General features: G+C 41.0%; 2 protein-coding genes across 2 annotated transcripts in view; both read left to right on the top strand.

Annotated features, from left to right (window-relative positions):
- The window catches only part of myo3a (myosin IIIA), a 57,443-nt gene that overhangs the window by 11,077 nt on the left and 24,958 nt on the right, over nucleotides 1-21,408 (top strand). The window contains exons 4-14 of the mRNA XM_061063979.1: nucleotides 2,783-2,887; nucleotides 3,051-3,150; nucleotides 9,700-9,776; nucleotides 13,035-13,180; nucleotides 15,641-15,706; nucleotides 15,830-15,985; nucleotides 16,403-16,444; nucleotides 18,208-18,304; nucleotides 19,645-19,761; nucleotides 20,255-20,359; nucleotides 20,546-20,629. Of these exons, the coding sequence (XP_060919962.1) occupies nucleotides 2,783-2,887; nucleotides 3,051-3,150; nucleotides 9,700-9,776; nucleotides 13,035-13,180; nucleotides 15,641-15,706; nucleotides 15,830-15,985; nucleotides 16,403-16,444; nucleotides 18,208-18,304; nucleotides 19,645-19,761; nucleotides 20,255-20,359; nucleotides 20,546-20,629 (1,095 nt within the window). The remainder of the gene's footprint in view (nucleotides 1-2,782; nucleotides 2,888-3,050; nucleotides 3,151-9,699; nucleotides 9,777-13,034; nucleotides 13,181-15,640; nucleotides 15,707-15,829; nucleotides 15,986-16,402; nucleotides 16,445-18,207; nucleotides 18,305-19,644; nucleotides 19,762-20,254; nucleotides 20,360-20,545; nucleotides 20,630-21,408) is intronic.
- anxa13 (annexin A13) overlaps nucleotides 1-21,408 on the top strand; it is an 88,324-nt gene that overhangs the window by 44,480 nt on the left and 22,436 nt on the right. The window lies entirely within an intron of this gene.

Here is a 21,408-nt window from a genome sequence, read left to right as displayed (position 1 = left end):
CACATTCAAACAGCACTAGCTTCCTGTTTAACATTTGCTCCCTCTGCTTGGCTTTCATCAGCCTTCGGAGCCAACTGGTAAAGTTTGTTAACAAGTTTTTGTTGGGGTCAAATGTCCAAGCCTGCTTACTCCTTTTCTTCTGCTTTCTTTTCCGGCATCCTAACTTTGTGCAGGTCCTGGAATGGCTTTATTGATAAGACGTTATTGGCATAACAGTTAAGTTCACTGGGCCGGCTTACATCGATAAAATTACAAAGTGAAGGCTCGTTCCATTTTAAGAAGAGGGGGTCTTTATTTTTCTAATCAGGCTTCATTTTACTGAGTGTGTTTGTGTTTTTGTTGCTTAAAGAGGTAAAGGCGAGTATTTAGATGTCAAATAAAATGTGGTCATTGTTGCTTAAAATCAGGACGGACCATGTTGTTTTTGCTAACCTCCATGGGCCCTCCTGTGAAGCACTTTAAGGGGAATTGGTAGTTGTTGTTTTTTTGGAAAATAAACTTTATTTTATGTGTATGAACCCAAGCTTTTACTACAAAGACAGGTCAGAAAATTGAGTTTAATGTGTACAAGATTAAAGTCAAACCAGGTGTGAAGTTTCTTTAATGTTTCAGCTCTGCAGAGGGTTTGAGTCTTCACCACGTCTCAAATAATTAATCCTCACCGAGCATCACTTTCTAGAAGTGGGCACCGTGGCTTAGCTGAGAGCACTAACATTTAACTCTACTTAAACTAGGGCACAGGACCTCTCATTAATATGGATTTCTCTGTCTGCCCTGTGTAATTTAATGATGACAGGTGATATTGCGGCAGTGATGTACTGACGTCAGACGCAGCTCTTTGTCAGAGGGCTGTGCTGTCTGTGAAAGCCTCGCTGGTATTCTCTGCTCAACTGCAGTTTGTCAGCATGTCTGAGAGCCGAGAGAGGGAGTGATTAAGCTCCCCATGTGGCAGCTGAGATACACGCCATCCATCCTGCAACAGCTCTGTGGGCACCTGATGGATAGGTAGATTGATGGGCAGATAGAAAACAGAGACAAGGCGTTGAAAAGGTATACCAATGCATAGTCAAGGTCAAAAACTTGCTTCACTGTCAGCTTATATAACATGGGGGGGGGGGGGTTACTGAATGGCCCAAGTGGTCATGGGTTCTCCAGGGCGGAGTTTCTGTTCTCGCTATCAAACAACTGCAAAGAGTCGCAGAAAAAACTGAGAAGACATAATTGGTCCCCATTTGGAGATTTGGGTACAAAGCTAGAAATTGAGTCCATCATTGCCTTGGTTGTGCCAATATTAAACATTTTGCAAAAATTGTACAATTTCCGATCCAATCCAAATGTATTTATAAAGCACATTAAAAACAACAAAAGTTGACCGAAGTTCTGATCATGTTAGATGACATACTGTATCTCTGACCATTATTAAAACAAACAGACAGGCATCGAGCTGTAAAGTACCCTAAGATGTTTTTTGGGGGCATTTTTTCCTTTATTAGATGGGACAGCTGAAATGTTGGGAAGAGAAAGAGTGGGGCATGCCATGCAGCAAAGGGCCAAAGTCGGATTCAAACCCACGGCCTCTAGCCTCTGTACATGAGGCGCGAGACATAACCGCTTAGCTATCCGGTGCCCCAGGTACCCTGTCATTCTGAATGTAAATTGAAAAAATAGTTTTCTAGATTTCTATCTATTATTGCTAGCATAGCTATTTATCAGTAACCTGTTTTTTGGGGGATGTACTGCACAATTATTTAGTGCGTCGCCCCCAGGGGACTGATTCTTATCCTAAATAACTACAAGCAAATGCACATCTACTGCCTAATTAATCTTTCAGTGTACAAGCGCAGGAAATTTGTGTAATTATAGAAGAACAAGAGTTCAATACAGAAAAGATATGAAGGAGATTTCATGTAAAACACATTTTATATGCAGTTGGGACTAGAGAGGAGGGTTGAAATGCTAACTGATAATAAAAGTGACAAAGAGGGATGTCTTGTGTATGTGTGGATGATATATTTATGCATAGTGTGTTTACAAACAGGATGTGAGATTTCTGTTGGAGGCTGTTCCCAGCGCTGTGCCTGACATCTTAAAGCTTTTTATTTTTCATAAAGCACTGGCATCTCCCAAAGAAAAGGCTCAAATTAAGGGTTATTATTGTTACCAAGGCAACCTACCAGGCAATTTTCTGTAATTTTCCAAGTGGGATTGCTATTGACTCCATCTAAGCGCAGTACACTACAAGAAAACACCTATATTTACACAACATCGAATGTTTTTTTATGTGGTGAGAAGAAGAAAGTGCCCGTGGTGACTTCAATCCCGGTACATTCTGTTTCAGTGTAAAATGTCGACTTATAAATAACATATAATTCCTCTTATAAACCCTGGCATTGTTTGAAAACATAAGAGGATGTACTTCATTTTAAGATGATTTGTGCATGTTTAATGTTTACCCTGCTTAGTCATCAAAGCATAGATTAAACCCTGCATGCTAAAATGTACATTCACGCCGCAGGCAAGATTTTTTTTTTTTTTTTTACCTCTCGCTAAGCTGCCTCGGAAAGATAAGCCGCTAAAGATTGACACAATTACATTCAGCATCTCTGTTCTCACTGTGAAATCTCATCAAAACGTTTTCATCTGCTGCTTTTTCCCTGCGTTCAATTCTGCATATCTCAGATGTTGGAGATTTTGGCATATTTGTACAAGTTCAGACATAAGTGCTGAGTCATGTTGCTCAGTTGGCTCTTTTTTCCATGTGTGTTTTTTCCGTCTGCTGCAGCTCTGCAATGGTGGCTCTGTGACAGATCTGGCCAAAGGCATGCTGAAGAGAGGAGACAGGATGGATGAACCCATCATTGCCTTCATCATACACGAGGCCCTCATGGTAAGTCTGGCCTTTTGAATCCACTTAATGCTAAAATAAAGAGTTGAAACGAAGAACCTCTCACTGAATGCTCTGCTTCCATACAAATCATTTAAATGGGATAATTGTCACGGCAGGTGCATGTGAGGAAAAAGTATTTATCCTCTTTTTTTTTTCCCCACAGGGCCTCCAGCACCTGCACATAAACAATACCATCCACCGAGACGTCAAAGGCAATAACATCCTGTTGACAACCCATGGAGGGATCAAGCTTGTGGATTTCGGTACACGATGTGTCTCTTTCTTTGTAGAAGAAAAGTTGTCACGATGTCTTTTCTGCACTATCCTCCTGTAATCAGTAGAAATCATGTTATGCCTCTATTCAACAGAAAAGGGTCAAATCCATTACCTTCAGCCACTCGCCAAATGAATTGCAACACTAATTAGTTTCCTTGAGAGGTTGGAAGACGTTAACAAAACCCGACAAGGTGGCGGACGATTATACTTTTCCATTACAACCTATCTTTTGCATTCTCTGGCAGACAGCAGGGGACGTTGTTGATATGCGCCCTGTGTTTGCTCTGATTTGCTTTCTGGGTTTTCTTAACCAAATGAGGCGCCAAGAGCAAGCGCGGGCATAGTTCTTGGATTGAAGGCTCATAATGGCCAAGTGAATGTGACTATTTCCAGGGGATGACTCACTCCTGTTTTTCTTCAGGGCCTGAAAAAAAACCAGCTGCCTGTTTTCATCACAAATAAAAAATCCCCACTCGACGCGTGTGTAGGTTTGCATTTAGTCTGCTAATTGTGGGCTCCTCTTAAAAGACCCTTTCTAACCACGAAGCGCAAAGTGCACAGCTCTTACATGAGGAGGAGGAGGACGATGGGAGGGTATTAATGGATTCACTTGTTATTTGAATGAGCCAGGCCATTCGCTGTCTCCAGAGCAGCTTCTTCCCCCTCACAAAGCTGTTTGAGATTCTCTACATCTGTTTATTACGACAGCTTTGAAAAAGAAAAATGTGAGCCTTTAGGGAATAAGAAGATAGAAAGTGGACGTAAACTGCATCTTGACAAGTTGATGGAGGCATACGTCATTGATTTGTAGATTCTAGTTTTTGGTTTTTGTCTTGTTTTTGCTGCTAGATGCAAATAGTCAAGTACTGAATGCTGTTAAAGGAAGAAAAATACTTATTTTCCTCATACAACCTTAAATTGCATTTGAAAGCAAGTTAGCTGTCAAATGACCACTCTATCTTTTTTATTATTCCATTAAGCTGTTTTTTTTTTTTTTTGACAAATGCATACAGTGTTTTAGAAATTAAAAAACCTTCTTTGTAAAAAATAGAAAAAGTCACGCAGAAAGAGAGAGAGACTGGGCTCTCTTCAAACTTGCTGCCGTGAATGCGTCGTGTTCTGCTGCTGAATTGGTTGGTTGTATTTGTGTAGAACTCCCACATCAACGAATTGATCCACACAACAGCCCGGTGTGTCCATCTACAGCCACCTGAGCTGACTAAAGGGTCCTTGACAAAGACACTTAACTGGTAACGCATCATGAGTCCCTCTTGACGAGAGTGGCAGTCACATATCTCTGCTGGTAAATGTCAAAACAGCAGAGTCTTTTTAAAGCAACAATATGTCACTTTTCCATTTTAAAGTAGTAGCTTCAACGTTGATCTTATAGTACATTGACCTTTAGCAGACAGAATAGCGTCCCTCCCATGTCCACTGATCGAGACGTGTGTATGACTTTAAGGCTGAGTGATGGAAGAGAACGTGGCAGGTGACGCTGAGAAGAGAAGACAGACCGAGTGAGAGCGTCCATCCTCGCAGATATTATTCAGATTGTGAAGTAACGTTCTGCTATATCGTGATCGTTGTCTCATCTTTTGCGGCAACGCCTGCTTCAGAAAGTTTTACAACACTGCTGTTGCACTCAGAGACCTTCAGTCGGCGCAAAACAATGCTCCACACCGAATCCCTTGGGTGTTCAAATTGGCCAGAAAGAAATTCACCGACATTAGAATAAATAACAGCTGACTTCACGCTTTCTTTTTTTTACTACAACCAAAATCTAAAAAGCAATTTTTCACCTTAAAGCGTACCCTGCTTAGTCATTGATTTGATCTGAAATGGTACACATTTATTTGAACATGATGCTGTTTTGAGGAATACTTGAAACTGAGATCTTGAACCCATTAGAAAAATATTTGCTTACCAATAACTCAAATGTAAAGTAAGCTCTAATGTTTCCTAACCTCAGCCTTCTTTCACCACTGACGGAGCTGACCTCTAATGGCCCAAAGGATTGTAGGTGTAAGGTTGTTCCTCATTGGCTACATTCATTTCTTATATAAAAATGATCTGTATATGCATATACAGAACAAAGACACTTTAATCAAACATGTATTGTAATTGTAATCTCGTATGGTATCATTGTGAACACACATCATACAAATCAGAATAATTAAACAAGTTATGTAACGATGTTCACTGAACCACTGGGAAGCTTACAGGTCAGCGATGTGGAAATAAAGAGCTCAAACATGAGCTCTGTATTCTGTCATTAATGGAGCTGGGCTAAACACAACAACAGACATTTTGAAGAAAGAATAAACAATTTTTGTGTCTGCAGAGAAATCTTAATCGACCTAAAACATCGCCCACCTGACACTTGATGCTGCTGCTTATCTTACAACAAAAGAAAATCTCATCAGTAGTCGGTTCTGTTGCAAAGTATTTACAAACTTTCACCCTTTCAGGACACCACAAGAGGCTTCAAGATCTCTCGGAAGATATCGCACATGTGAGGCTATTTATCTGTAGTGATTATCACAAACAACATCTAACCATTTTCCTTACGATAAAGAGATTTCATTTGTTTCGTACATCTTATCGAGTGTCCCTCTGGCTAAACTTGTAATGAATCTTGAAGATAGGAAGGACGTGTGAAGAAGAGAATCACGACAGCAGATTCAACTCTCAGAAGAAGAAATTTCATTTTGCAGTTGTAGCACTTTGACCCATAAAACATCCATGCATTGATTTTGATACCAATGAGTAAAAAGTAATTGGACGACCTACCACCACCAAACCCAGTGTTATCTTTGCAGAATGCTTAGTCACTGTGCTCTGCTCTCATATTTCCTCCTGTTGTTCTAAACTAATGCATTTAGAGATAACGGGTAAAATAAGAGGCATTGTTATTGTGACAGGAATGCTAAACTGTGCTAAGAGCACCACTGAAATAAGAGGGGTAAGAATAGATGTACAAATTGGAGGTGAGGAAATGATGCCAAAAGCAGCATTAGCATCATCATGATGACTGCAAAGGGTTTTACTATTTGTAGCCTGTGTCAGTGGGAAACTTAGGCTTGAAATAGAAAACTTGCTCTCTTACAAGACAAATGAAAGGTGTCATATAGAACAGAAAATATTTGACTTACCACAGTTTGTCCACTCTACATTATTCCCACTAATGGCTGGGTTGCATCGAAATCTGATAGAAAAGTGTTCTTGGTCCTCAGAGGATGAGTCATAATGATTTTGATGATCCTAAGGCTTTTTGTCTTGTACCAGTATAAGACTCCCATTTTTGGTTTTGGATAAAATACCTCAATAGCTATTTGAACAATTACCTTGAAAGGTGGTATGGACATTGATGTTCCTAACATACTGCTTTCATTTTGGAAGTCTCTTTAACTTCTCCTTGGCAGCGTCATAAGCTGAAATAATTGAATGCATACATTATGCTGCAGCATGCTTGTGCTTAGTACAAAAGCACTTACCTCAAAATGATGAACAAGGTAGGAAATGCGCCTGCTTGCTGGCCGTATTAGAGTAAAAGTACGAGTATGCTGAATTTAGCATTTAGCTCAAAGAGCAGCTTTAGGCCCTCAGAGCCAATAGCATGGCTGGAAACTGTATGAAGTTTTGGAACACAACATGTATCTGACTTTCATTGAAATGCAAACTCCTAATTCCTCAGCCTTTCAGCCTTCAATGACACAAAGTAAATGTTCTGTCATTCACCTGAATCAAAGGTGGCAGATAAGACGCGGAACCCATTAGAGTCTTTGCTGACTCTTGAATTTGTCAGCTTTCAAAGAACAAAATTATAGTTTGTAGTGAAATATCGCTCAGCCGGCTGCCGAGAGCAGGAGAACAGCAGGTACAAAAATGAAATCTTCTGTTGTTTTGCTGACAGTTTAAATTCGTATCAGGTAATGGTTATGGCGTCATCAGAGAAGGTTAAAAAAAAAAAAACGGGGAGTAGGAGTATTCATGTACAAAAACGTGCAGTGACGAAAATGAAAAAAAAAAAAGAGGGGGGGCCGACTCTTACGCGCAGGCTCTGCGTCACGCTGGGATTAATGTTTTTTTCATATGGAGGGGTGCACGCTACACTAAGCAGCTGAAGAGATAAAGCCCCCGCAGTGACTCATCAGCAGCAGGGAAACAAAATAGCAAAGAGATGGACCCAAAAAGAGTGGGGGGGGGGGGGATAAGAGGAGCTGTTCGTTTATGGGCCTCTCATGAATATTCTAATTGACAGCGTTATCTCTGCGATGATTATTAAGTGTGGACCACCGGGCTCCACTTCGGGCTAATGTAGTGGAAAGAGACGACAGTGAGAGCTTTTAATACGGGGCTCTTTGTGTTCCTGTACCCTCACACACTCTTACCCCTAATGCACATTGTGGCGGATGTGTGTATGTGTCAGTCGAGGTGGTTTGTTTGGTTCTGCCTTCTGCAGCTATGTAGAACTACGGGTTTGTTATCACTAATGTGGGTTGATGTGAAACTGCAGAGTGGTTCGGCTGCCACATGTCCCTCTGTGTGTGTAAGTGTGAGTGTGTATATGTCAGTCTAAGGCATATCTCCCGCTCTTGCACATGATTTTAATCCCTTTTGATGTTTGACACAGAACCGTTTTTCTCCGCATTGCTCATCTCCACCCCTGGCTGTTACTCCCCAGCACCATCAAAGCCTCACTGCTGTTACTGTACTGTGCTGAGAATTGGCTTTTACAGTCAATGACAGTATTAGAATTGCATTTATGTTGCATAATCAGTTTACACAATGTTCACCCCCCCCTTTAATATTAACCAGCCAAAACACAATCTGCTTAAAAAGGCAGCATTTAAATGTAGTCTGCATATTTCAGATTCTCATAAAATAAAGCGAGACATACTGTGCAAGACAAAGACATTAGTGTGCGGCCGCATGTCGTGCATCAGCAGATCACCTTTTGTTTGTGGGTTGCTGCTCATGTCTCGAGGCTCTGCTTTTGTCCTGGTTGCTGCTTCAGCAGAAGCCAGCCCTGGGAAACATCACTGTGTGCTTTAACACTGATTTGTCTGGACTGCACTGAAGTCACGATTGTGGGTCAGCGTGTTCCTCGTTGGGCTCTGCGCGGCGATACACAAACACGTTTATTCAAACACGTTTCCTCTCTCTGCAGACCATTTCGTTCTCGCAGTAATTTTCTTGTGGTTTTGAAATGATTACATACTGTGATTAAAAATGAAAGATGTCAGACTTGCTGCAAGTTCATTGTACAAAAACGGGGATTAAAGCAGGACTGCAAAATAAGACTGTATACAACATGGACATAGTCTCAGTGATGTCACCCGTTTGTGTCTGAGGATACATTTTGCAGCCCATTGATGGCAGTCGCCATATTAGAATTGCTGACTCTACCTAACTGTCTTTCAATCTAACATCATTCAAACAGCTTGAGTGAGCCCACCTGTCACTCCACTCAGCCCACCGTTAACATACAAATCAATATATGACTCTCTTAGCCTTAATATGATTAAAACGCATATCACCCCCCGTACCGTCTTTTAGCAACAAAGAAATGATCTGTTTAGACGAAAATCATTATTTGCATCAGGCTCAAATTGTAGTATTTTAACTTAATGGGGATTCCTTGAAATGTTTTCCCTGCTATCCCACCCTGTCCAAACACAAATCTTTGGTTTTATTAATGATTACATAACACTTTCCCAAAAAGCTCCATGAAGCTCCACCAGATGTTTTTTGAAAGCTTCCAGCTTTCCTTTAGTAAGTTATCTTTTCTGCTGCAATATGTTGATAATTCCTTAATATACTGATTCATGCTTCGTATCATTTTTCCCTCTTAGAAGCGTTCATCTCATAAATTGTAAGTTAGGTTTATTGCAGCATGGCTACTCTTCTTAGCTCTACAGTTGCTTGTCTATATGAACAAAATGCACAATTTCAGCAACTTTTGATCAAATTGCTTCCTTTGGCCCTTTTTTTTTTGTTGAATTGACATTCTCATTGTTGCACCATGACCTTGTCCTCTTTTTGCATAGAAAGGAGACATGCTTAAAATCTTCTGAGAGGCAGTAAAATTACGTCTTAAGGATCCAGAGCCTTTTCACAGTTGAATTATATTCAAACATTCTTCTTGAAATGTCCTGCAAAGTCCTACAAAGTCTTGTAAAAAATTCAAAGCAATAAATCAGTTTGGAAAATGCTGAAGCTTATTGGCTGTGTGTGCATGTGAGCCATGCATGTGTGTTTGTTGTTTCCTCTTTGTCACTATAGTCACAGCGTTCTCAGTCGGATACAAATAAGATCTAAGATCTCCTCAGCTCCATATCTGTGAAGCAGCATCCAGCTGTTAACTGTTCACTGTTCCTTGTCACAGATCATCACTTTCACTATCCAGTTCCATTCCTGGGAAGAAAAATTAAACACATGTCGCAAGAAGAAGTTACTCCGATCGTGTGAACCGTCTCCACTGAGTTCTGAGAGCGAGGCTGAAATGTCTAAAGTGTGTATTCTGTTCCCCGCAGGTGTTTCTGCCCAGCTGACAAATACCCGCCTAAGGAGGAACACCTCTGTGGGAACTCCCTTCTGGATGGCTCCCGAGGTAAAGTCAAACCAGGCTATTAACGCCCCCACAGCCTCGTCTCTTTCCACTACATTAGCCTGGAGCAGATCCCAATGGGCCACTGTTTGTAATCATCAGATAGATAACACTGATACAATGTGCATGAGAAAATGGAATGGGCAGCCTTCATCTGTTCCCCTGTTTTATTATAACACAGTGAGCAAGCAGTGCCTACTGTATATATTCACATTAGGAATTTTTAATACCTGCTAATGGTTATTGTAACTTTTGTCTGTGTTGCATAAGAACCAATAAAAAAGGAGCTCTCATAGCTTATTTTTGAGTTTGAGTTTTCATGCTTCAGTCTTACAGTTGGAAGCAGTTGCAGATCCAGATGCACAGATTTACACCTCAGCTATTAAGTAGAACAGGAGGTGGCTGATTTCTTTGCAAAAACAATGCATTGTGGGTGATGTAGGCCCCAGATTAGCCAAGGCAGATGAATACATGGAATAAATTTTAAAAAAATCCAGATAGCTATGGCAATAGCAATCCTACATCAGTGGTGTAGGCTTATCGTGCTGTTGGGCCACGAGCTTTATTAGCTTTACATTCATCATATTTTCTTAGCACATTCACAGACATTTTAATGTTGATTAATTCTGATCACATTGGTATTTAATACTATGCAGGGTTGAGCTAATGTATTTCTGACCAAAGGCCTGGTAAAGCAGTGTATACAAAGCATTTCATGAACTCAAAATGAGTTAAGCAGGCTTTTTGATTCTAAGCGGTTCCTGCATTTTTTGCAAGTTTTATATCCCCGGCTTCTGTTGATTATGTTGAGTCGTGGTAAAAACTAACATGTGCCACACCAATGACATAAAGACATTATAAGGATCTCGTGACTTGGGGATACAAGTCTACTTTGTCTGACACCGTGATGGTGAAGTGAAATGATGAGTTGTGAAGACGGTTCAGCAGCTCCTTCTGCAAAAGCATTTATTGCATAATGAGAGCTAATTGGAATTGTAGGAGAACAGGTGAAGCAGGAGCTGGCACGTTTGAGGGGCTAAAACAAACACATTTAATTTTATCATTCACTGAGCTAAACTTACAACTCCTCAGGAAAACCTGAACATAAAGAGGCATCCCATAATAAGCACCCCTCTCCACACTTCACCTCACCAAGATAAGATTAGCTACAGACACACATTGTAAGCGCTGCACCTACACTACGTTTTAAATGGATTTCATCTCGGCATGTGTGCTTTAGCCTTTGCAAAGGAAGGAACGCAGAGGGGCAAAACAAAGATTTTTACATGAGGTTTGCATGCAGTGCAAATCATTCATTAGAATATACATTTCGTGACCTTCACTGTCGCTACTCAGATATTTTAATCTTATTTGTTTAACATGTTAATCAACAATGTTCTAAGAAAGAGCGCACAGCCGGGGAGGAATCTAGAACCAGTAAATCGTATGATGAAGCCGTGTGGTGGTTAGGAAGGAGCAACCAGGATCTACAGTATTCTGATAAAAAGAAAAAAAATCTATTTTTGATAACTTTTTAGAGAGTTTTTCCATACAGGACTACATTGACTACAAGTAGGTCAGACGGACATTGACACCCACTTTCTAAAGAAGATATGGTTACTTTTTGTTGATGGGTAAGTTGTTTTAATGTTTTTCATGTTGGAAAATCTATTTTTTTATTATTATTACTGACTATAATTTGGGATTTCATTAGGCACCATATTTGGCATTTTCTGAGACATTTTGATCTTTCTAGTTTTTTGTTGCAAAATAGTCTTCCTGAGAGCTGCTTTAGAAGTCCCATATGTAAGATATCTACTGAATTAAATCATAAAGTGGCCTTACTAAATCATCAGACATTAAGGAAACATGCTGTGTTGAAGTGCTGGCTTCTCTGACAACAACGCAGCAGCCAGTATGTCCTCCTAAGTTTGCAGAATAGTTAGTATTTGTTTTGACCAGAGACAGCAGGCAGCTTAAAAGGCACCTCAACTTGGCTGTTTTGGACCTCCTTTGGTTTGCCCGACATGAGACCACTTATCTCAGAAAACCAACAGGTGATGGAAGTGGGCAAGCACACTGGTTGAGATATAACTGATTCTACCCGACCTAAAAAGCCTCAGCGTTTTACTAATAAGCTCCATAAGCAGAAACGTGGTCAAACTAGGATCAATATAGGAGATGCTTTTGGAAAAAAAGGAGAGCGATTAGAACGCGGAAATATTTCAAGACAGATGCAGAGCTGGCTAAACACTGAAGCTTCAGTGTCCGCGACATGACAACCTGTGTGGGCACTCTAGGTGGGAGGGGGGCGGGGGGAGACGGCGCTCTACAATTTGTTTTGAATTTGGACCGCAGCACCACTTTTAAATGCTACGTCTAAAAGTTACATATTGCAGTTATTATTTGTGTTCCTTCATGAAGAGGTGCACCAGAAGAATGAGCCTCTGTGATTCGTTTTTCATGGAGAAGTGTTTTTGTTTGTGTGTTTCTGGTACAGGATGTTTTATTGGTGATCTTTAATGATTTTGTCTGTGTACATATGTGCATGCCTATTGGGGATTCAAAATGTATTGATTTCAGACATTTGACTGCAGTGGTGAGCGTGCATGTTTGTGCGCTCATGCCTCCCACTCATTGATGATTCGTTTTGTTGATTGGGTACCGTGTTGCCCTAAGGACGTAGATGATAGACTGTGTGTCTGAGTTGTGTATGTGGGTACTATTTTGCCAACAGCAGAAGAAGAAGATTGGCTTTAACACTTTGATTATGTTCAGACAATATTTTTATCATAACATGTTGCTCTTGTGCAATATTTGTTTCTGTAGTGTGTGTGCACAAGTCCTGAAAAAATATCAGATCCACACACAATGCTTGGGAACTGTCTACTTGCTGAAGAAATAGGGCCAAAGATTCATTTTCTCTACGACCTTACACGATTGAAAATTTGCCGACATTCTTTGTGTATTGCAAACTGTGATGGGATACATAGCGACACAGACCAGTGAAACAAAAAGGTGGTAGATTGTTCGGGTTAATAAACCTTGCGGGGAGCTCTTTTGATTGAAAGACTCATAATTATAAACAACAAGTGACCAGAGGAGGCGGTTAGACTCGTGGGCTTTGTCTGTACTTTACAACTTTCACCTCAGACTTAGCGCTAAACTACCGTATATGTTGCTGTTTTCTTAATTCACTTTGAATTACTGTGTCGCGTCTTGTTTTCATTTTGTCGTTCTGTCACCCTCTGGCCGCTGTAGGTAATAGCGTGTGAGCAGCAGCTCGACTCGACCTATGACGCTCGCTGCGATGTGTGGTCGCTCGGCATCACCGCCATAGAGCTGGGAGATGGAGACCCACCTCTGTCTGACCTCCACCCAATGAGAGCCCTTTTCAAAATACCCAGGTGAGCCTCTGTCACACCTGCACAACCATCTATCATCATCACAGGGCCGCTCCTCTGTCGGTTTAGGTTTGTTCTAATGTTTGAGTGCCGGGTGCTGTATCGGAGCAAGTAGGGCGGGCGTCTGGGAGCTAGGCGTGTCACCTTGCCACAAACTTAAATAGTTATCAGTTTGTCTTGCCTTGGACAACCACAGCAAGGAAGTGATAACCGGACCCTTTGACCAGAGAGCCGGCACCAGTACCTCCTGCCAACATGGGATCTAAGAATATCTTGTTGTTTTATTCAACCTTTGCTGATGGCTAAACTCAAAACTTAATCATTTCTCGCTATTTTGTGAAGGCCGTCATTACTTTGAAGACACGACCTCCAACAGTAGAGCTGATCAGGTTGATTTTTTTATTCACTGCACCGATGCAGACTGTCAGAAAATGAAGACAGGGAAATGCAGTGGTTGAACAGGATTCAAGAAAAGCCATCTCCTCGACCTTAAAGCAGTGGTTTTACTGTCTATACACCCACACACATACACACACACACACACATATACACACACACATATACACACACTGTCTTCAGACAAAGTACAGTCTTTTCATTTCAAATGGGTTTATCCATAGACCCCTCCCCTCCTGGCTCTGATCCCTTTAGTCCTACGGTGGGAGGCTGAGAGCACAACCACCCTTTTTTTTTTCTTCATCTGAATGTATTGTGGGCTGAAGGTGAAAAGTAATTGTTTATCATGTCCTGATACAAGTGTGAGAGCTGCATAAGCACTTACCGTCCCTGTCATTGCCACAGCACTTTGTCCATCACTGCTCTGAAACACACACACACACACACACACACACACACACACACACACACACACACACACACACACACAAAGGCTGCTCCTGCTCCTGTCACCGCTGTCCTGTGTGTTTGCTCTGGGGGTCGCGCTCCCCAGGAGCCATCACACAGCTTCCTCTCAATCTATGTGACTGCTGCAGCCAGAGCTTCAGGCTGTCTGTTCACACTCCTCTGTGTCCTCCTCTCACTGCCCAGGGTTCCTTAACCTACTTAGCTACATATGTCCATTCATCATGTAGTTGTCCAGTCATATATTTTATTTAGATTATCTAGTTAGCTTGGCTTTTTTATCTTTACGTTTGACAGAATTTGAAACGAGTAGGCTTTTGAGTTTGATAACCAAATAGAAGTTTTTTAGTTGTACATAATTCAACCCATTTTTTAAAAAACAAAATCAAGCAAATCTTCATTTCCATCTACACAGTATCCATCTGAAGATAATTTTACATCTAGTACAGTATGTCTATGTTCTCATAATAAATGTATGACATAATACATGTCTACTAGAACTGATAATAGCTTCTTTGGCAATCCACAAATAAACCTCAACCCCCAAACAAAAAAGGGAAGACAAGCAGAAACATTCAAATGCATGTACACAAACATATTTCAGGATGTTCCATCTTTTTCTGTCTTTCTCTTTAAGGACAGAAACAGAATTAGACTGGGAGGGATTGGGATGACAGAATGCATAAGTCAAATCCCTGCTCAAAGAATCACTCTCAAGCAGGTGAAAGACTACGAGTGCTCTCCTAATTATGCTCAAGTGTAAGGACTTAAAGCTTTTATCCGCCATAATGTGTAAAAGAGAAGATATGAATTACCCTTGCGTATTCAAACTACTGCAAAAACACAGTGGATGAATACAAAGTTGACCCAAGTAAACGGGCATAAACAGGATAGCAAATTGAAAATACGACCTCATATTTCCATCCTGAGAATTAAAAACTCTCATGAGGTCTCATTTAAATAGCTCAAACCCTGTTTGTCTTCCAGATAAGAAAAAACACTTTAATAAACACAGCATTAGCAGAGCAGACGCCAAATAAAATGTCTGTGCTGCTTATTGGTTGTGTTGTGTGATAAACAGAAGATGTATGCCCTCTCATTAGGACGATTTATCGCTGTCAGAGCCAATGGGTAAAAGGCTACGATGCATTAGCAGACGGCATTGACTTTCCTACCCACTTGCCAGGAACACTCTTGTAAGAAGGTACTTAAAGCAGAACAAGAATTTACAGCAAATTAGCTCAGTTGTTGGACATTAGTGAGGCTTCTCAGCTTGACCCCCGGAACAGCATTGGTCTGTTTAAGCGAGCTCTTTGCAGGAGAAACTTTAGGATTTGAAGGTCTGGTTTCATATTTAACTTTTCTGACTTTTACTTCAAAGCCATCAAATGTGTCTGTATCAACACCACACAGCTGCACACGTGGAGAGTTTGTTACTCCTTCCTCCTGCAGAAACGCCTCTGGATGTCTCTGATGATGAATAGTTAAGATTTCATTCCACCAGTTCCACTCTGTGCCTCGGCCTTTTGTTCTCCTCCCGCAGCCTGCAGAAATCTCATCTCATCTTATCTTTCCGTTTATGTTTTTTTTTTCCTCTAACAGAAATCCTGCTCCGACTCTCCACCAGCCCGAGCTCTGGTCAGACGACTTTAATGACTTCATCTGCAAGTGAGTGTGGATGCTCAGTGCTCCCCCCCCCCCTCCTCCCCCCTGTGAATGAAACAGAAACTAGGCACACTTTGAATATGAATATAAAACAACACATTCAATGCCCTTTTGTCTCCTCTACAGATGTCTTATTAAGGACTTTGAGCTGAGACCAAATGTGCTAGACCTGCTGCAGCACGTGTTCATCAAACAGATTGTCGGCAGAGAGAAAATCCTGCAGAAGCAATTGATTGAACTCATTGATCTCAACCAACAAATAGGAGCCATTGAAAAAACAAGGTACTGTCTGAACTTCATTTCTGCACGTCTCCATTCTAAAATCTCACGTTTCTACATGTCGTGCTGCCTTTTCTTTCTTCTTTTTTTTGCCCAGCAGGATACTCACACACCATAAAGTGTTTGATAGATGTTGTTTAAAAACCCCAAAGAAAAACGTACAGTCTGCAAGCCTCCCTGTCACTGGGTTTCATATGGAAGGCTGCAGCTTAACTTTTGCAGTCAGTATAATCCAAATTACCCTGCTTTGCTGGATGTTTTACAAGCCCTGTCACCCCTCGCATAAACAACAGCTCAATCCTTGCTCCGGCTTCCTTCAGGGGCGCTGGCTGCACAGTATGAGTCAAAATGTCGGCCCCCGGAAAAAGTGTGTGTTACCCATGCAGTCATGAAATGTTTATCCTATTTCTGTCGTTTAAGCCATCATGGAAAGACAGACAGACGCAGAGACAGTAATGACAGGTAACAAACGCATATATGACCTTTATGAAACTGTAGGAGTAGATTATTATTGGCTTGTTTTTAGCGCCCTCAGAACCCTTGCTGTAGTTGTGATCGAACATGTATTTGCAATCGACTACATGGGCTGATTTTAGATTGTTCACACGCTTTCACCCTGCCCTTACTCACATCGTCGCCTCTCTTATGATACAGTTTGTTGTCGCATTACCTCTGTGTTTAACTAATCTTTTCTTTTGGATGAATGAGCTGTAGAAAAGGGCGACATAAAACCAGCCTATTAACGATCGTAGAATCTGTATCCTGCTGCCATTTAAAACTGTAGTATAACTGGGATTATAAATGGGTTTACTGTTGACTCACCTCCGCGGGTTCTTGAGCTCCAAACCACACCAGTGTTAGTGTAAAGACCAGAGATGCATCGAGTATTAGCAGAGGTTAAACGCAATCATTGTTGGAGAAACCACCATCATTCACGCAATAGTGATATACCTTTGTGATGTGCCGGCAATCTTATGTAATAAAGCTTTTCTGACTTTGCATTATGGGAAGAAACGTTAGACTCTGATGTACACCACCTTGCTTTTATAACAAGGAAACATGTGGCCTTTAATGCTAAAACATGGTGCAGTAATTTCAAGCACAGTTTGCTGAAATGATGATGATTTGATATTTCTTAAGCCAGTGTTTCAAATTCTGTGGATATTTTCCTCAAATGTCAAAAGTCATACTTGTTGGAGGGAATATTTAAAAGGATGAAGACAGTTTTGCTGCCACAGTAATGAGTATGTAAATGAGTGTTGTATTGATGATTTGATCTGTTGTTGTATTTTTGAGCATTGTAAGATTATTGTTTCTATAAGGAGAGCAGACAAATAAGAACATTTCTGACATTCTTCACTAGATGAAATTTACACCACTTACTCTTACTCTTGAGTCTTGTTGAAGAGATGAAACCACTGTTATGTGGGGGTTATTTCTGTAGTAGATGGACAATTATGAAAACGGGAAACAGACTGTGGATCATCTTAGATTTATTCAGCCGTGGTCAGACAACACAGAAACACAACACACATGGCTGACAAAGTGCGGACCATCGCTGACCCACGCTGACCAAGATCTCACAATCATTGACAATCATTGGCAAAGTGGCAAAGTCTTCATCTTCACAGTGTGGCTTATATTCTACTAGAAGGTACAGCCAACAAACTCCTTCCTATTTGGGTACATCACTATAAAACAATAAAGATGACATGACACTGATTTGTATACGTAACAGATGTAGACTCTCTGTCCAGCAAACAGTTGTTGACAACATATAGTTGGCTCCTATCCAAACAAAGATCTGCTACTACTTAGGTGCTTCACCCATATAAGGTTACAGCTTCACAGACCCAAAAAGTAGAATTACTGTGAGATGGTTGACACAATTTAAAGATATGTCCACAAAATTATCAAGATGAATGAATCCATGAAAATACGTTCTAACAACCACATACAGATGGTTTCCATGTTTCCTTTAACATTACTGTTTAGCATCCAGACCCTGAAGAGTGAACATTTAGATCTGTATCCAGCTGACACTTTGATTGTATTGACGTACTGTTGGGCTCTTCGAAGTGAAGAGATGTTTCAATTTGCCTCAGCAAACATCATGCACTGCTACAGTATGTGCACATAGTATATAGGCTGGCATTGTCATGTAGAGTGTTAACAGTGTTTGCTTTGCTCGGCGAGAGACCTGATTGTGTCTGTTGTGAGTCTAGGCATGAGCGCATGCACACTAAAAGAGGAAGCCACATGAAGACGCCGAGTGACCCGGACGAGGTGGACGACCTCGCCACCCTCGAAGTTCTAGATGAGGTAAGACAGTGTGACATCTAATGTAATAACTGTAGATATCTAATTTAGTAAACAATAAGGGTAATCAAATGTTTATTAGTGTAGCGACGACGGCCTAGCGGTTAGTGCGCATGCCCCATGTACGGAAGCTGTGGTCCTCTGGGTGGACGGCAGGGGTTCAAATCCAACCTGCCGCTCCTTCCCCGCATGTCAGTCCCCACTTCCTCATCGAGATCTGACTCTGTCAACTGTCCTGCACACAATGGCTAAAAGCAATACATGAAAAAACACTGGAAAAGCAGCCGTAAGCAAAGATGATGAAGTGTGTCCTAAATACTAAATGATGGGCAGCAGCAGATTTATGGTGCAGATATTAAAGATTATTTTCCAATGTTAGGTGCATATAAAGTTCATCGTTACAGCCAGGAAGATAGCTTTTTTACACGGTACATTATTTTAAAGAAATTTGACAGTTTGAAAGCATCTTTGGCAAAGCCATTTAAATACTCAAAAGGTCAGAAAGGTCAATGTTGTTGCTTCTCTGGCGCTTTTAATTTTGTTAAACAATTCTCTTCAGCAGAGGGTTTTAAAGATAAGGTCCAAAGTTGATTATTTAGCTTATAAATAAAATCTACTTAAAATCTCAATGTTTGAGCCAACAGCTGTTCAGAAATAGGAACATGTGTACATCCCAATTCATAACAGTGCTCATTCTTAAAGCTATTTATTGGATTCATCAAAACAATTTGAGTGTTTATTGTGGAAACATTTCTGGGTACAAAATCTTGGAAAATAAGCTTGCTCATCAAATGCAGCCACGCTCTGTTGAACACACTCCAAAAATAAAAAAAAGATGTCATTTGTTTTATATACGCCACTGTTAACTAGAACGCCCTGCATCAATTTACCCGATCACTCCTGTGGTCTGTTGTACGACTACGGTGAGAAATCCGTCACAACACTTCTCACACAAATAACATGAAGAGCAATTTATCAAATCCGAGCGCCGCACTGGTGTATTGAATGATACGATCAGTCTCAGTTGCCAGCGGATATTTCCAGCCATCTTTCAAAACAACGGGCTCCGTTGGTATGAGCGAGGCAGAGCCGCCCCTGCTGTTGTTGATGTACCTGTCCTGGCGGCGAGAAGACGGGAGAATTAATCACCGTATGAAATGGAGATAATGCATTGACGTAACAGGCGCCACAGGCCTTGAGCTGAGGCCGGACGCACGCTAAAGTACCGCTTGTTTTCCTCCCATCATGCAGCCCTGACAATCATTGAAGTATTCATTTGTTCAGGAAGCCTTTTGTGTGACTCTTTAGTGGATCATGCATGTTGCTTTATGTTTTTTTTTCAGAACACAGTCACAGAGCAGCTTCAGAGCCGCTATGGAAGAGATCAGATTTACACGTACGTTGGAGACATCCTCATCGCGGTCAACCCTTTCCATAAGATGGAGATATACACTCCTCAGGTCTGTGCACTTATAGATTTCTCTGTTTTTCTTTTATGCACCTGTGCCTTTACATTGGGTCAATAATGCACTGAATGTAGCCCGGCGCATCTCATTAGAGCCTCTGCAGTTCTTCAGTTGGATGCATCCCATTTAGCCTCGCCTTCCACACACACACACACACACACACACACACACACACACACACACACACACACACACACACACACACACACACACTGCACCTGTTTCTCTTCCTCTGCCATACCTCAATGACTTTGTTTTCAATCAATCATTATGTTTTTCTTTGCCTCAAGTTAGCAGACATTTTTCATTCCTACCATCCAGCAGAATCTTAATGTGTGTCTGGGCATAATGTCTTATGGCAAGCAGTGTAAAGTAAAAACCTTTGAACACATGTTTTCTTTTATTCTATAACATTTAATTTTGAGTCTTGCAGTCACGCGTATATTTAAATATGTCTTTTAATTCTCAACCTTTCTTCTCTTCATAGTATACTAAGATATACATCGGGGCTAAGCGTTCTGCTAACCCTCCACACATCTTCGCTGTAGCTGATATCGCCTACCAGTCCATGGTGTCGTACAACGCAGACCAGGTCATTTAAACGACTTTTTTTTCAAGTTGTCAAGTTGTTGTGATGCTGTTTTGCTGTTTGTTGAAATAAGATGCGCTTGTTTGTGAGCTTTCTTGTCTGATGGAGTCTAATGTCCTTTAGAGTGTAATTCTGTTTATGTGTTTATAACGTCTACATTCATTATCCTCTGTACCTGTGTGTGTACAGTGTGTTGTGATCAGTGGAGAAAGTGGAGCTGGGAAAACAGAGAGCGCTCATCTGCTGGTGCAGCAGCTGACTGTTCTTGGGAAGGTGAGTCACAAGTGTCAGTGAGTGTGACATGATTAGATTTGAATTCATTACAAAGAACACAAAGGTCTCTCACAGGTATACTAAAGGCGATTTAAACGTCAGGAAATAAAGTGAACGGACTTTGCTGTCAAAAAACAAAACAAAAGCAAAAACAAATTTCAAACCTTCAGGTGTTTCCAGGAAAGTGGGACAATTGTGACTTAAGGTTATCATCATTGCAATGTTCATGATGTTAATCATCCTATTTTTAGAGGGAGTGAGTTTACATGGAACAGCATCAGCAGAGTAATGTTCAACTAGGTGTCCGTTATTAGGAATGAATTGCCTTGATAGGGCACCTGTGGGGGCATTATCCCTGACTTAACTGTCAGTTTTAGAAGGTAAATGAAATCTTTGACTGACAGGATGATAAAAAGTATAGAAGTGTCTGAGACTAACAGAATTGCAGAGTTGAGCCGTGTGTATCTTCGCCTGCCACCTGTGCACCTCCAGCCAACTATATTCAGAAAATCAATATGTGAAATGCCCCGTCAAAGCAATTTCAAAATCCTCTAACCAGTCTGTTTGGCGCTCCAGCTGATGCCGGTGATGATTTACAGCTTGATTGAGTGAAAGAAAGTTCAGTGTCGATTTACTTTTTGCATTTTCTACAAGCGGAGGAATGAAATTAGAAATGACAGTGACACTTCTGAGGAGTATAACACGAGTTAAAAGGGCACATGATGGACATTTTTGCAGCATTTCTTTCAGAAAGAATTGTTGCTTCTGGGAGGATGGTA

The sequence above is a fragment of the Labrus mixtus genome, chromosome 19 (genome assembly GCF_963584025.1).
Source record: "Labrus mixtus chromosome 19, fLabMix1.1, whole genome shotgun sequence".
In the NCBI taxonomy this organism is placed as follows: domain Eukaryota; kingdom Metazoa; phylum Chordata; class Actinopteri; order Labriformes; family Labridae; genus Labrus; species Labrus mixtus.
This window is presented reverse-complemented; position numbering and strand designations above follow the sequence as displayed.